Source organism: Rhinolophus sinicus, linkage group LG11, assembly GCF_036562045.2.
Source record: "Rhinolophus sinicus isolate RSC01 linkage group LG11, ASM3656204v1, whole genome shotgun sequence".
Taxonomy (NCBI): Eukaryota; Metazoa; Chordata; class Mammalia; order Chiroptera; family Rhinolophidae; genus Rhinolophus; species Rhinolophus sinicus.
Window position 1 is genome coordinate 63,165,610 of NC_133760.1, and position 16,743 is coordinate 63,182,352.

General features: G+C 40.0%; 1 protein-coding gene across 1 annotated transcript in view; it reads left to right on the plus strand.

Moving 5' to 3' along the window:
• Positions 1-363: 363 nt before the first annotated feature.
• Positions 364-16,743, plus strand: part of SLC35B4 (solute carrier family 35 member B4) — a 28,627-nt gene continuing 12,247 nt past the window's right edge. Inside the window, exons 1-4 of the mRNA XM_019750951.2 lie at positions 364-668; positions 6,599-6,712; positions 14,567-14,669; positions 15,771-15,820. Coding sequence (XP_019606510.1) covers positions 592-668; positions 6,599-6,712; positions 14,567-14,669; positions 15,771-15,820 — 344 coding nt within the window. The 5' untranslated portion in view covers positions 364-591. The remainder of the gene's footprint in view (positions 669-6,598; positions 6,713-14,566; positions 14,670-15,770; positions 15,821-16,743) is intronic.

A 16,743-nucleotide genomic window follows, 5' to 3' on the forward strand; every position in this document is an offset into this window, starting at 1 on the left:
GTCCAGAACGTCCGGAGTCCAGTGTACTTTTCAAGCGGTAGAGAAGTTAAGTTCAGAGGAATTTCTACTTGCACTCAATTCGAGAGAATTGTTTCTGATGCTAGAACGCCTCCGACGATCAATCACAGCCCTGTAGCCCTAGTGCCGCCAGCTGCGAGTTTGTTCAGACAGTGATGGACGAATCCCTCTCTGAATCCTTGGCTTTGGAATGAACATTGACAGCGTTAGAACTTCACTTCCCAGCAAGCCCCGCGGCTGCCATCGTGCGACACAAGACGGGCACCCGGTCCCTCCTCTCTAGTGGAGCCGCTCAGCAGAAGAGGGTCACGTAAAAGCCTGACGTAAAGGCGCGTGGCATCCTGGGATATGTAGTTTGACCCCGACTAGGACGCCCCCTCGGATGAATGGGGCCGAGGCCAACTGCGAACTACAGCTCCTCGGCCGGAGACCACGGCGGCCCCGGAGAAGAGCAGCGCCCCGGGACGGCGGCGATGTTCTATGCGGTGGCCGAGGCGGCGGTCCTGCTTCCTGGGGTAGCGATATAGGCGGGCGTTCCCTCTGCACGCTCGCTCCCCTTGCCTTGCACTGGCCATGCGCCCGATCTGTGCGGTGGGCCTGGTTTTCGCAGGTTGCTGCAGTAACGTGATCTTCCTAGAGCTCCTGGCCAGGTGAGTGAGCCCCGCAGGCCGCAGCGGTGTTCCCCGCGCTGCACTGAGGAAGTCGGAGGACGGGCGCTAACGCGGCGCCCTGGGGCCGGGAGTGGACGGCCTGAGCCGAGTCCGCTCTGGGCTGCCCGGGACCCTGCTGAGCCCGCTGTTGCTGCATCCTGCGCACCGTTTCCTATCCCGCCCAATAGTTGCACAGCATCCCTCGGAGGGGGACACGGGGTGTTGCTGTCGTCACTCGTTTTGCACACACACACTGGGGGTATTGATCCGGGAGAATTTCTCACGTGATGGGGTCCCAGGCCGGCAGGGAACTCTTGACAGAAGCCAAGGGTTCCTCCAGCTCTTTTCTCCATCCCGTTAATAATGTCACAAAGCTTTTTGATTTATAAGTCAGTCTGATTTTGTACACGCGGCGAAGAAAGTTTCACGTGTATTAAAGCGGCCCGCAAAGCGTTTGTTTTATGACGCTTAGAAAGATGGTTATGAGTACTTTGCCCAAACATGACTCTTAGTGATGTAACAGAGCGGACTATTTATGCAAAAGGTCGTTCTCATTGACCAGAGAGAGCATTGCCAGCTTTAAGATATTAGTCTTTAAACTGAAAAGCGTGTATTTTAAAGGTGTGACTTTATAAATTAATAATTGGGGGGATGGAAGAAGGGCAAAACGGGGTGAAGAATGGAAGCTAGACTTCAGGTGTGAGCACGATATATTACGCACAGATGTTAAATTCTAATGTTGCATACCCGAAACTTACATAATGCTATAAACCAATAAACCAGTGTTATCTCAAAAAAAAAAAAAAAAAAAAAAAAAGGGAGGAGGAAGAATGGCTAGGAAGTTTACCAAAGGGAGACCAGGTTAGTTTCATTGAGATGGCAACCAAATAATGTTGAGTAACAAAGTGCAAAGTTCAGTGGGTAGAAACTGTTGCAGGAAAGACAACAGGTGGACTGAAAATCTCAAAATTATTATGAATTTCAGTCTTGACTCTGTCCCACCCCCACTGTGTGACGTTTTAAAGTCATTTAGCCTCTCTGGCCTCCTTTTTACTGCTGTAAAATCTTTCTGTCTCTGGTGCGGTCTATTGCCAAGGTTCTGAATCTACATTTTGTCTCCGTGACCATCAGAACAGTCTTGTGGACAAGATAGATCAAGAGTTATAATCTCTGTTTTGCTGAAAATGAAACAGGTCCCAAGAAGTTAGAGGATCTTTTACTACTTGCAAGTGGCAGAGACAGATATCTAAATTCCCAGTCCAATACCTTTTTCAGCCTCCCTGTTACTTTTGAACTTGAGCGGCCTCTAGGTTTTGGTCACCCCATTCCTCGTGGTGCCTGCTAGAGATGTATTTTATTTTCGTGATACCCTTGATTAAGTCGTTTTGAAGCAACCAGTTTATTTAGGGTAAACTCTGTGTGGGGTTAATTTTTGCAGTTACAGAGCTTGGAATTTTTTTTTATGCAGAAAGTATTAATAAAGATCTGTCATTTTGTTATTCGTGAGAGTAGGTGGTGAGGGATATGAAAATGAGAAAAGAAGTGTATCCTGCTGGTACATTTCAAAGGAAGGTTACTTTGAAAATTGATTTTAAAAGATAAAAAAAAGTGATAAAAACAGGCCAGCCATGGAAATGAAGGTCAGAGAGTAATAGTGTAATATTTGTGTTGAATATGCCATTACGTTCAATCTTGCCAGAGGCTATATGACGTCAGTTATGTTAGCAACTGGAGGGACTCTTGAATAGTTATGAGCTCTTGGCTAAATTACTTGATCTTCCCTAGTCTGTTTTCTTAACGGTGAAAGGGGGCTGATGGCTCTACCAGCATTACATGATTTTGAAGGAATAAATTAGATTCATGTGCAAAGCCTGAAGCACACTTCTAACGGTGTCCCCTCCTCGCTAACCATTTTGTTTCAATACAGGTATACATGTTTTATGAATTTGTTCCTGGGAAGTGGTGGATATATCTAACTTTACAGAATGTTTTCCTGCATTGTGGGAACATCTATTTAGAACACATTGAGTATTTTGTAAATAAATCATCACTCATTTATCATTTTTGTAAATGTGGAGTTTTGCTCACAGCAGTGGGTCTTAATAAAGTGGTGAGGGGTACATTTATTAATTTAATGACTGGTACACCAGACTGAATAGCAGCTTTTTCCTGATTTGCTTGGACAACTGACGACTTCTCATGCTACAGATCGATAAAATTAGAGCTGTTTGGACTAAGTGGTCTTTAAAGTTCTCTCTGGTTTTGGCCTTCTCAGAATTTGTGACTTTATCTTGGGACGTCACAGTGGAGAGCTCATAAATTTTTATAGAGCGGCACCTGTGCTTTTTATATGACTTCCTTGGAACCATTGGGTGGCAAGTAGAACACTAACTATAAGTGGAAATGCTAAAGTGACTTGCAGGGAGAAGTGAACATTTTTAACCATTTTCTCCAAATTGGAAAACAAATTTAGGTTTTTCTTATTTTCATACCTATAATTGGGACCTGTAATAAAATATAAAGCACAATGCAGTGTAAAAAAGATGCAAAATCTTGCATGAGTGCCTTGGTCTCCCTCTTGAAGGAGCTTACATTCTTGGAAGCAAGATATGCTCCCTAACTGGGCAGGGTATTACGGTCTTACATGCGGAAAACAATCTGAAAATTTCCTTATTCCCATTTTACTTTTCCATCAAGTGCCGAATGCTGAATCAAATAGGAAAGTTTCCTAAATCTAGAATAAGAGTTACAAAAGGCATAAACGATCTGCCCAATTCTTTTTCTTCAAAGTTGCTTTAAAAAAAAACAAATTGGATCTTGCCAGAGAGAATTCAAAGTTAGAGAAACTGATAATTCCTGAGGAACGAATTTCAAGAAAACAAGTGATTTAGGGAAAAGGGTCCAAATTTTTGCTCTGAAGTTTTGAAATGAATTATTTAAGATAAAATAATTCCATTGGTATCTATACGACAGTGTGTTCCTAAAAAGCTCTGTAAGTTGATTTTTAAAGAGTTGAATTATATGAGCATATAAGATTCATGTAAAACTCTTAGGGAAATAAAGACAAAGTAGAGTTGTCAAGGGTGAAATGGGGAGTGATTCCTAAGGGGTATGGGAATTCTTTTGGAGGTATCCTAACATTAAATAATGGTGATGGCTGCACAACTCTTAAAGATAGTACTCAAAACCACTGAATTATAAATAATAGTAATGATGGTGATGCAAACACCATGTATTTGCCATGTGGCCCTGGGAGATTTATCTCAGTGCCACGTGACCCTCCTTATCTTTAGCTATGAACTGGGCCGTAATGAAACCTACCTCCATAAAATAGAGATAAAATTAAAAGTTATTATGGTGCCTTTTTAAAAATCGTATGGCGAATACACTCGTAAAGTGAATCATATTTTGAAATAAATTGTTTCTTTATAGCTTTTGTACAATCCTCATATTCTAGATCAAGTTTGCTTACAGTGAGGCTTCCCCACATTCATTCAGGGGTTTGAGTGAAGGCCAGACACTGTACCCCGAGAGTGGGGGCACACAGGTAAATAGGACATGGCCGATCCTCTAAGCGTCCCTCTGTGGCACTGTGCTCGTCTTACTCCTCGCGTGGCTCCCTCACGATACTGTCATCTCCTTGAGAGCAGAGATAAGGTCTCATTCACACTGGGAGCTCCCTGACAGCTAACACCTAACTTTTTGCATAATACTTTCTCGATAACTGTTCTTTAATTGAGTTGACCTAAGCTTTTGGTAAAGAGAAAATGGAAGGGAAAGCAAGGAAGCTTCCTGAGCCCCATTTGGGCTAAGTTTGTGCTTGGCACTTGATATTTTCTCATTGAATCCTCACTACAATGTTAAAAAATATGTCACTTCCATTTGATAGGTGAGAAAAATGGTCAATGTAAATATCTTCAAAAGGGTTACTAGACTTCAAATTGAAGACCTTCTAATATGCAAGATTCTAAATTCTGGTCGTCCTGGCCTGGCAGACACTATGGGAAGTGCTTTTCAGGGACTGGCTCATTTTGCTCTGCAGTAAACCAATGAGATGGGCACTAGTAAATACTGTTCCCATTTTAAAGATAAGAGAACTAGTAGACGTAGAGAGGGTGATTAGCTTGCGCTGTCACAGGGTAGGTGACAGAGCTGGATCCTGCATGTCACTGTGTACTTTTAACCACCGAGGAGCCCAGTGGTTCTCAACTGGGGGTCAGCACATAAGAATTACTGATGCATCTTACACCTGCACACCCCTCCCGGCCCTTTCCCCAGTGGCCTACGCTAGTGGTTCTCTATTCACCTCACATTCGAATCAAGTGGGAAGCTTTCAGAAGTACAGAGTCCAGGGCCCTACCCCAGACCAATCCAGTCAGAACTGGAGGGTGAGGCTCCCCAGGCACATGATAAAAGATGGCCTGGCCGGAGTGGAAAAACACTGGACTGGGAATGATCTAGTTCCTTCCCCTGTCACTCATATGTAGGCGAATGGTTTTAATTAGCTCCTTGAATAAGGCAAATGTCTTACATGATTATTTATGGATTCCTGCAACATTTAGCCCTGTCCCTTGCACGTAAGACGTGCTAAAAGAAGTTGTTGAATTGACTATAAAGCAGTAGTTTTCAAGCCAACCTTCACAGGCTGTAGATTCTTACGAGTAGCAACAGTTTTGCCTCAGACAGTCAGCATCGCTTGGCAAGAATGGCTTATGATAGGAGTTGCTTATTTTTATGCCTGGTGGGTGTATTGAAAAATGTGTATACTTGGCACTGTTATTTAATATTAACACCACCAATAGAGAATGGAGTTGTTTTTAATAAAAAGCGTTATATTCACATAATAATATAGTTAAATCCCTCTAGTCACCAGCTTTGGGTAAACGGCCTTTGGGTTCAGACGCGAACACAGACTATGAAGGCTGTATTTTGTAATATGGGAATATTGGTAATATGGGAAACCTGGAAGGTTCAGGAAAAGAAAGACAGCTGCTCACTTTGTACTTCTTCCAGTGATCGAACAGAGCCTAATGGTGGACCAGCTCAAGAAAAGCACAGACATTTTAAGTAACTAGTTTTCACAGAGTGCCTCAAGGGGGATGTCTGGAAGAAGATTTCTACCTTGGAATTGTGTTCCTAGCGGTCACTGTGAAAGACCCCAAGGCTCACACGGATCACTGCCGAGCTGCGACGGGGGTTCAGGAACACGTGTTGAGTGCCTCGTACATTGTGTCAGGGTTGGGGAGAACAGCTCACTACAGCTGTGTCCTCAATCTTTTCGTTGTCACTTCTTACACCACCCCCACCCTCACCCCCAAAGACCTTGTTTTAGGCATTTTGTTCCTAATCATTCCCCCCACAAAGAATACACTACATATGGGTTTATGTACCGTATGTACAGCTGGGCTTTGTACTTATAAAAATAGTAAGAGTCCCCCCTCCAATAACCAGTTTTTGGGGAGCACTGTAAGGTACTGTCCCTGACGTCAGCACCGGGTACGCATCCCGGATTGACAGCTGTGTTGGAGATGCCTGGTCGGGAGGATGTGTAAACATCTCTAGGAGACCCCAGCGTATTTCCGCCCGTGGCTTTGCTCCCTAAGCCTAAGCCAACTAGGATCCTGAATAACGCCTTCTCAGTTAAGTGGGGATCCCACTAAGAACACACGACCAGCTCATACCATTTACTAGGAAAGTCGGATCGTCGTTCTAGGAACGACATATCAGTGATTCTTACTCATGGCCTGCTGCACCTATGGAAGAGTGAGGTAAGAGTGCTTGGCGTTCTTCTCTTTGAGGTATATTGTTAAATGTGTGTGATCCCTTCGGTATGAGAACAGGCAGCGGAGGAACAGGGGGTACTATCAGTATAACAAGTCACAGTGGCTTTTATCTCAGTGTTTTGTGCCTTTTTGTTTTTCACTCCACAGAAAGCATCCAGGATGTGGGAACATTGTGACATTCGCACAATTTTTATTTATCGCTGTAGAAGGCTTCCTCTTTGAAGCTGATTTGGGAAGGAAGCAGCCAGTCATCCCCATAAGGTATGGTACATTGAAGTCTCTTTTAGCCCTTTTTTTCCTTTTTTAAAGTTAAGAGCTTTTGTGGTGTTTATATAAAAGGAATGTGAGACATCCTTTTACAAGATTTGTATCAAGATATCAGTAGAATAATAATTCATTTTCTGACTTTAATATGTTGTGAAACTCCAGGGAGCCTCTATTTACAATAAAATGCCTGCCACAACACTTAAATAACTATGATGGAGACAAAAATGTATTAAATGTGACTCTGTGTGTGTGTGTGTGTGTGTGTGTGTGTGTGTGTGGTGTATGTTCAGTTAAAGGCCTAGTGTGACCACCAGTTTTTTAAAGAGTGATGTGTGTTATCCTCATGTTATCAAATAGGGTAAGAGAGGTATCACTGTTCCTTTTAAAAAACGAATGGCTTTGTTTTCCCACATAAAGTAAAATCATATGGTATTTGTCTTTCTCTGACTTGTTTCACTTGGCACAATACCATCTAGCTCCATCCTTGTCACAAATGGCAAGATGTCATTCTTTTTTATGGATGAGTAATATTCCATTATATATATGTACCACATCTTCTTTATCCATTTGTCTATCGATGGACACTTAGGTTGCTTCCATATCTTGGCTATTGTGAATAATTCTGCAATGAACATAGGGGTGCATATGTCTTTTCGAATTAGTACTCATAGATACAGAGAACAAATTGATGGTTGCCACATGGGATGGGAATTGGAAGAATGGGTGAAAAGGGGGATGGGATTAAGATGTCCAAATTGCCAGATATAAAAACAGTCACTGGGATGTAAACTACAGCATAGGGAATAGAGTCAATAATATTGTAATAACTATGTATGGAGTCAGGTGTATACTAGACTTACTGGGGTGATCACTTCCTAAGTTATATAAATGTAATCACTATGTTGTGCACCTGAAACTAACACAGTATTGTGTATCAACTGTAATTGAAAAAAAGTTTTTAACTTAAAAAAAGGCTTTTGGAAATAAATAGAGGTGGTAGTTATATAACATTGTGAATGTACTAAATGCCACTGAATTGTTAACTTTAAAATGGTTGATTTTATGTTATGTGAATTTCACCTCAATTAAAGGAAAATAAATGGCAAACTAAGGCAAAATTGTTGATTCCAGACCCCCATCCATTAGTCCACATTTACATAATTGTTCTCATGAGGCCAAAAAGAAAACAGCAGTTCTTATAATAAGCAATGTATTGAAAACTCAGCATTCTTGCTGTGAGACTTGAACTAAACGTCTAATCCATCTGATTGTGAGTACTTAGTAGGGTAGTGTCACTTAGTCCCGTTGAGAGGGACATCCTGGTATGAATGCATCAGGGACTGGTGGAGGCTTGGCTTTGCTGGTATCATTTTGCAATGTTCCTGAGTACCTTGCTGTAGAAAATCTGGCTGAATTTTGTTATTAACATTGTATTTTTTAATTTCCCAATGGGATGCTAAATATTCTGAATATTTTTATTTGTTTCCAGTGGTGTTAGTATCTGCCTAAAACTTTTTGCTGCCAAGACCATCATGTACGTCACAGTAGGAGCTGCAGCATCTTTCGATTCCTCTGACCCTTTCTTTCCTCGCCCTGTCTCTTTCCGTTCTGGCTGCCATTAGCACAGTTCAGGAACATACTCACTCCCATCCTAACTTCCGCAGTAGTCTCCTAGGGGCTGACCTGCCTAGCACCTCCTCACCCCTCCATTTCAACTTCCTACCTTGGGATCATGGCACTCTCTCTCACAAGCACTCAGGGGTCACCATCAGCATCAGAGTGAAGCCCAGAATCCCTACCCTGCCCTTTGAAGCGGCCCATGATCTGGCCCTAACCGCCATACCCCTATGTGTGCCCGTTTATGCTGGCTTTTTATTTTCTATCTGTGGAGCTATAATCGGGTTGTGCTCATGTCCTTCATCGCCACCAGTGCTTTCCAGGCAGTGCTCTATAGGCAACGGTGTGGGCTGTAGTTGGCATTCATTACCCTGAAAGACCTTGAGGAACTCACTTTATTTCTAAATGGCATCTTGTCAAGACAGGACTAAGAACATTTGGAAAGAAACCTTGTGAAGTTGCCAGTACTGTATCACTTCTCTGCTGTGAAACAGCGATGGCCAGTGATTGTGCGTGTGAGATTCTGTTCTCATTCATTGTACAGCTCCTCAGACTTTCCCGACTGTGTCAGATGAGCCCTGGTGTTGTTGCCTATTGGACATACAGGCTCATACCTAACCAGCAACGCAAAATTGGTTCTTGTTAGGGAAGATAAAGTGAGACTGGTGCTGTCACATTCTTCCGATGTGTAAAGATGAGGAAAAAGTGGGGCTCTGTGGGCAAAGATCAGCATTTCCTGAAGAATATGGGACCGCGTATGTACCTTTCCCCTGCATTCTTATGCCATTTATTTTAAATAGTTTTTTCTTCTATTGAATGTATTAGGTTCAATCAAATGAAATTGCTGATATTCAACCCTTTTTGACCTGCAAAAAATGGGTAATTTTATATGGTTTAACCTGACATGTATGAAAGCATCTTAATTTTATCTGGTTTAACTTGGTATATATAAAAGGCATCTTAAGTATTTTCTAGTTCAAACTGGGGGCATGAAAATATAAAATTACTCGTTTAATTCATTTGTTCATAATTGTTCATTTGTATGTATTCCTTTATCTTTCTAAGGTATTAGGGTTTTCAGAGTATGGTTCTTTCACTTCTTTAGTTAAATTTATTCCCAAGAATTTTATGCTTTTGATGCAATTGTAAGTGGGATTGTTTTCTTAACTTCTCCTTCCCATCATTTGATATTAATGTATAGAAGTGCAGCTGATTTCTGTATATTGACACTGCATCTTGTAACTTGACTGAATTCATTTATTAATTCTAATAGTTTTTTTCTGGAGTCTAGGGTTTTCTATATATAGTATTATGTCATCTGCAAATAATGAGAGTTTTACTTCTTCCTCTTTGATTTGGATGCCTTTTATTTCTTTTTCTTGTTTGTTTGCTATAGGTAGGAGTTCCAATTCCATGTTGAATAGAAGTGATGATTTCCTGTTTGATCCATTGGTTGTTTAGTAGCATGTTGTTCAGGCTCCACGTATTTGTGTTTTTTCCAGTTTTATACCCATAGTTGATTTCATGCCACGTGGTTGGAAAAAGATATTCGATGTGACTTCAGTCTTCTTGAATTTATTGAGGCTTGTTTCGTGGCCTAATCTGTTCTAATGAAATGTCCCAAAAGTGCTTATCAAGTCGATCTGATGTGATATGACGTTTAAGGCCATTATTTCCTTATTAATTTTCTGTCTGGATTATCTATCCATTGATGTGAATGGAGTATTAAAATCCCATACTGTTATTGTAATACTGTGGATTTCTTCCTTTATGCTATTAATAATTGCTTTATATATTTAGGTGCCCCTATACTGGGTGAATAGATATTTACAATTATTATAGCCTCTTCATGGATTGACACCTTTATAATTATGTAATGTCCTTCGTCGTCTGTAAAAAAAAAAAATTATTTTAAAGTCTATTTAGGCTGATGTGAGTATTGCACCCCATCTTTCTTTTCGTTTCTATTTGCATGGAATATCTTTTTCTATCCCTTCACTTTCAGTCTGTATGTATCTTTCGATTTGAAGTGAGTCTCTTGTAATCAGCATATAGATGTCATGATTTTTAATCCATTCAGCCACCCTGTGTCTTTTTATTGGATCACCTAATCCATTTACATTTAAAGTAATTGTTGATAAGTATGTGCTTATTGCCATTTTGTTGATTGCTTTTATAGTTCTCTGTTCCTTTCTCCTTTTTATCTTTTCTTCCCTGTGGTTTGCTAGTTTTCATTGGTGTTCAATTTGCTTTTTTCTCTCTCTTAATTCTTTGTATATCTTTTGTAGGCTTTTGGTTTGTGGTTACCATGAGACAGATAGATAGATGAAGCAATAAATAGATAGATAATTCTATATCTATTGCAGTCTATTTTAAGCTGATAGATGTTTAAGTTTGTCTTTTAGAAGCTGTTCACTCAGTCCTGTTGTCTCACAGGAGTAACTGTCCTCTGTATTTGTGTGTATTTGAGTTTGCTCATGGGAGGGGGTGAGTTCAGCATCCTCCTACGCCACTGCCATCTTTGACTTCTTTCATTTCTAGTTCTTTAAGGTGTAATGTTAGATTGTTTATTTGAGATAGTTCTTGTTTATTGAGGTAGGCCTGTAATGATACAAACTTCCCCCATTGTACTGCTTTTGCTGCGTTTTGGAATGTCATGTTTTCATTTGCATGTGTCTCTGTGTATCTTTTAATCTCTTGTAGTTAATTTTGTTTCATACCGCTGTGCTTGGAAAATATGCTTGGTATGATTTCAGTCTTCTTAAATTTATTGAGACTACTTTTGTGCCCTAACATATAGTCTGTCCTTGAGAATGTTCCATATGCCCTTTAAAAGAATGTGTATGCTGCTGTTTTGGGATAGAAAGTTCTCCAGATATTGATTAAGTTCGTTTGATGTAATGTGTCATTTAAGGCCAATATTTCCATATTGACTTTCTGCCTGGATGATCTATTCATTGCTGTCAATGGGGTATTCAGGTCCCCTACTATTAATATACTCTTTTTTTTTGTTGTTTTTCAGTTTTTCCCTTTAGGTCTGTTGGTAATTGCTTTATATATTTGGTGCTCCCAGGTTGGGTGTGTGTATATATATTAATGAGCGTTATGTGTTCTTGATGAATTGTCCCCTTTATCATTATAAAATGTCCATCTTTGTCTCTTGTTACCTTTTTTTATCTTGAAATCTATTTTGTCTGATATAAGTACTGATACATCCGCTTTTCTCTGGATGCCATTTGTTTGAAGTAGCATCTTCCACCCTTTCACTTTGAGCCTGTGTTTGTCTTTGTAGCTGAGATGAGTCTCCTGTAGGCAACATATAGTTGGGTCTTGTTTTTTATTCCATCCCGCTACTCTGTGCCTTTTGATTGGTAAGTTCAGTTCATTTATATTTAGAGTAATCACTCGAAATCACTCTAAATATATTTGGTATATGAGGTATATTTATATCATATAAATATATTTGGTATATTGATATATGAGGACTTACTAGTTATTTTACCTTTTGTTTTCTTGTTGCTCTGTATCTCCATTGTTTCTTTGTCCCTTGCGATTCTGTTTGCTATTTCAGTTTGGTGGTTTTTTAATTATTTTTTTCTCCTTTTCCTCTTCTTTCGTTTTGTCTCAGCTCTGGATTTTTGTTTTGTGGTTACTGTTAGGTTTGTGTAAATGTCTCACACATACAATAGTCCTTTTTCTTCTGATTGCCTTTTATCTTCACTCAACTGTACCTGTTCAGTCCTTTTCCTCCTCGCCTTTTGGTTTTGTTGTCACAAATTATCCCTCTTTATGTTGTGCATTCGTTACTAAATTGCAGTAGTTATAATTATTTTAATGCCCTTTTCTCCCATTTAACCTTTATAATTGTTTAATAACCTGTTCTGAAGTAGATTTGCAGTTTCCTGTTTCTGTCAATCAATCATCTTACTCAAAGTTTTGTATATTTTTGTGTTTTGTTCCCAGTAAAAGAGCTCATTTCAATATTTCCAGTAATGCAGGTCTTGTCATGGTAAATTCTCTCAGCTTTTGTTTGCCTGGGAAAGTCTTTATTTCCCCTTCATATCTCAAATATAACTTAGTGGATATATTATCCTTTGCTGATTGTTCCTCTCTTTCAATATTTTGAATATTTCCTTTTATTTTCTCCTGTATTATAATGTTTCTATTGAGAAATCTGATGATGATGATAATCTAATGGGGTTTCCTTTGTAGGTTACAGTTTTTTTGTTCCCTGGCTGCCTTGAGAATTCTTTCTTTGTCATTCACTTTTGACAGTTTGAATACAGTGTGTCTTGGAGAAGGTCTTTTTGCATTAATATACTGGGTGTTCTGTTAACTTCCTGTATTCTTAAGTCCAGTTCTTTCCTTAGGCTTGGGAAGTTTTCATCAATTATTTCTTTAAGTAGGTTCTCTGTTTCCTTCTCCCTCTCTTCTTTTCCTGGGATACCTATTATCCTTAGGTTGCTCTTTCAAGTATAGTCAGATCGTTCTCATGGAGTTCTTCAATTTTTTTTTTTTTTTAAACTCTTAGTTCTCTCTCTTCTCCCTCCTGGGTCATTTCTAGGTTTCTATCTTTGAGTTCGCAAATTCTCTCTTCCATCTCGTCTGCTCTGTTTCCAATGCTCTCTAATGAATTTTTTTATCTCATGTATTAGAGTTGTTCAGCTCCAGAATTTGTTTGGTTCCTTTTTATACCAGGGGTGCCAAAAAAATGTATACACATGACTTGTATTCATCTTTTGTTATCGGTGTATATTGAGTATTACAATTTTAATGCAGTGTTTTCCTTTCTTAAAATGTGTATACTCTTTTTTGGCACCCTCTGTAGTTTCAATTTCTTTGGTCAAGTACTTCTTTTGTTCATCAATTTTTTTATTCCTGAGCTCATTGAACTGCCTTTTTGAGTTTTCTTGTAAATTATTGAGTTTCTTTAAAATCGCAACCTTGAATTCTCTTGTCATTTAAATCATAGTCTTCTGTGACTTCGAGTTTGGTTTCTGGAGACTTCATTTTCTTTCTGTGCTCCCAAGTTGTCTTGGTATTTGATAGATTGTTTCTCCGTGTGTGCACTGAGGTAGTAGTGATCGCTTTAGATACTATTTTACTCTCAACAATTCAGCAGGCTAATAGGTAGGGTACTTTCTTTGTTTTCCCACAGGTGGTATTATAGTACAAATTTTTGTTTTCTTTTACCTGCACTGTTTGCACCTCTGGGATCATGGTGGAGTGGCGTTGCTTAGATTAAGGAAAATGCCACATACTCACTGGCATGGTGGGTGTCCCCTCTGTGACCAACTTGCCTTGTTTACGGGGCACCACTACTGTGGTGGGAGAATGTTGTGGGTGGTGGAAAACTGGTTTTGTGAGCCCTCCATAGCTATCTCCTTTTCCCACTGTGTTTTTGACTTTACCGGGCTCTTCTGGGGCATATGGGGCAGAGAAGGCAAGTTTGTGATCTCATGGCTTTGCCCCCACACCTCACAGTAATGGCTGACAGCAACAGCTGTGTTGTTTAAAGCTTCCCGGGTACCTCTACCCAGCTCTGCCACAATGGAGAGGGGAGGGAGATGCCTTTTGCAGGAAGGAAACTGCTTCTGCCCCTCTTACACTCCAGGTCGTAGTGTGAGGTCTGCAGCCCAACTTCACCACCACTACCATGCTCCCTGGAGCCAGGGTGGGAACCAAACTGCGTCTGCAGCCACTGTCCCTGTCCTTCGGCCCATCCTGTCTCTCCTCCTTGTTCCAATACTCCCACCTTCAGATGTCCCATGCGTGGATCTTTTAGGCCTGTTGTGTGTTGAGCAGGGGATCCTTGTTGAGTTAGAATTGTCTGACTTAAATTTAAGGGGAGAAACACTGGCATCTTCTCACTCTGCCGGGATGTTCATGTCATCTCTCTCCTTTCACTTTGTAAAAACCAATTGATGTCTATTAGGTAACATTTATGAAGCCTAGTTTTTCAGTTTCTTTGTATACTTGAAACATATTAAACTAGGGTTTCATGAAACGTATCCTAGAATTCAAACTTTTTCCATGTTCGTTTGGCTTTGGGAAGGATTTTTCTAGGTACTTAGCGTTTGATGTCACATTATAATGGCGACATAGTCTTCATTACAGAGGAAAGAAGCAAAACACATTTTTTTTAACTGAAAATATGTATTTCCCTCTATCCTTGATTTTCCTGAAATAGTAGAGCCTGTGTGACGATGAGCTGTTATCTCTGCATTCCAGGTACTACGTCGTCATGGTAACCATGTTCTTTACTGTCAGCGTGGTGAACAACTACGCCTTGAATCTCAACATTGCCATGCCTCTGCACATGATATTTCGATCCGTAAGTACTGTTGGCTCACACCCTGTGTGCCTCTGAGAATGAAACCAAGGGGGTAGATTGAGCACATGCCATGAAAGGCTTTGTAATAAGTGACACTTGGGGCATAAGAACAAATCTCATGGATGGGTGAGCAGAGGCTGGCTTTCACCTGAAGAGTAAGGCGGAAAGAGGGGAATGTAAAAGGAGATGGTTTACTTTTATTTATCTGGGGTCTTACAGATGATTAATAAAAGGGAAGTTGAAATATTCCTGGGAAACAGATTTTACCTTTAATTTCCTTCGTCTGGTTGATTTTATGGTCAAATTTACTATGACTGTTATTTAACTTATTTCTTGTCACCTTTTGTTTCTTTCATAAAATTACATTTATTTCTAGTACATGAAACAGATATCTGTGTTTTTTGTTGTTTTGTTTTTTAAGCAGAGACTTGAGATAGTTAAAGGGAAATTCTTGACCAAGGTGCGTTTCTCCCAAAGCAGTAGAGGTTTTTGTATATAAATGAGAACATGAGAATGTAGTTAGGATTGCAGAAGAATACAAAATGGGTGATTATTGAAATTACAACATTTCTGTGTGGTCTGAGATTTTTGTGAGCTCGAATGTGCTATTCCGAAAAGGACTTTGTAGAACCTAATTGTGATTACTAAGATGACCTTCAAAGCATTGAGCACGTAGTAGACTTTCAGTAGGAACTTGATGATTGACCAACAGCCTTTCAGAGGAGAGCCCCTGCACGAATTTTTTCATTAAAACTATGTGTGAGGAGAAGCTTATTAAAAGCTCTTATAAATGTAAGATAGATGGAAAACTTGACAAAAATAAGTCTATAATATAATTTATTCCTGCTAGCCCTAGCTTCAGCTATAACCAGTTACTGAGAGGTTTATATTTTCATTGTCATCTTTAAAAGGTTTTATTACTTTAAAAGTTAATTTTTATGGTTTATACTTTTTGCCATCATAAGAACACCTGACCTTTACTAATTACTCATCGTCACGTCCTTTCCAGCTGTTTTCTCCTTATTCATGTTCATATTTATCTTGCATTATGTTTTTGTCTTTTCCTAGTGCACTGAAACTTTCTTTTGTCTCCTTTTACAGGGTTCTCTAATTGCCAACATGGTTCTAGGAATTATAATTTTGAAGAAAAGGTAAACCATACGTGTTTATAATTTATGTATAGGAAGCATATCTTGAGCCCCTCGTAGGGGAGATAGTTTGTAGTTGGCCTCTACTTTGTTTCTCAGTTTCCTATGTGATGGTGATGTATATTCCTGAGGCAGTGGACCAGGTAAGAGATCCCACCTGTGGCTTTGGAGCAGCATTTTCTCTCTGTGGAATTAGCTCATGTCATCATTGACTCCTTAGAACCATACTAACCTACGAAGCCAGGTGATCTAGAACTTCACTGTCCCTTAGGGTCACCACTAGCCACATGTGACTTTTACATTTGGATTATTTTAAATATTTAGTTTTTCAGTCTCACTAGCCGCATTTGATGGGCTCAGTAGGCACATGTGGCTGGTGGTGACATATCAGAGAACCCAGATGTGGAACATTTCCAACGTCGCAGTTTTGTGGGACAGTGCTGTCATAGAAGGAACTTATCGGTAGAAAGTAACGAACTAAGGAATCATCATACTTATTACAAAGACAATTCCTGACAGAGGCCCTCATGGCCTCTGAAGATGGAATGAAAAGCTTCAGGATTGTTCTTTGCACCTGTCACCAGTGGCTGGCTGTGGGATAAGGGTGGAAAACATCAAAAGTACCTGGGATGCTTTTTAAAAGTATTTGTCTCCCACCTTCATTCTGAGCCTCCTCTCTCACTCCCAAGGAGGAGGGTCATGAGGAAAGACAGCACAAACAGTCTGGAACATTCCCCGGGGAAGTTCACCCTTACTGCTAAGACCCACATTGTACAAGTTGATGCCAACTTTGCCATGTATTTAATATCCGGCCCCAGTATTAGAACTCTATACTAACTTGGAAAGGAGCTCTCAGGGCAGAGTGTGGGAACCTAGAGTTTTGAAGTAATAAGGGCTGTGTCATAAAAAGGACAAAAAGGACAATT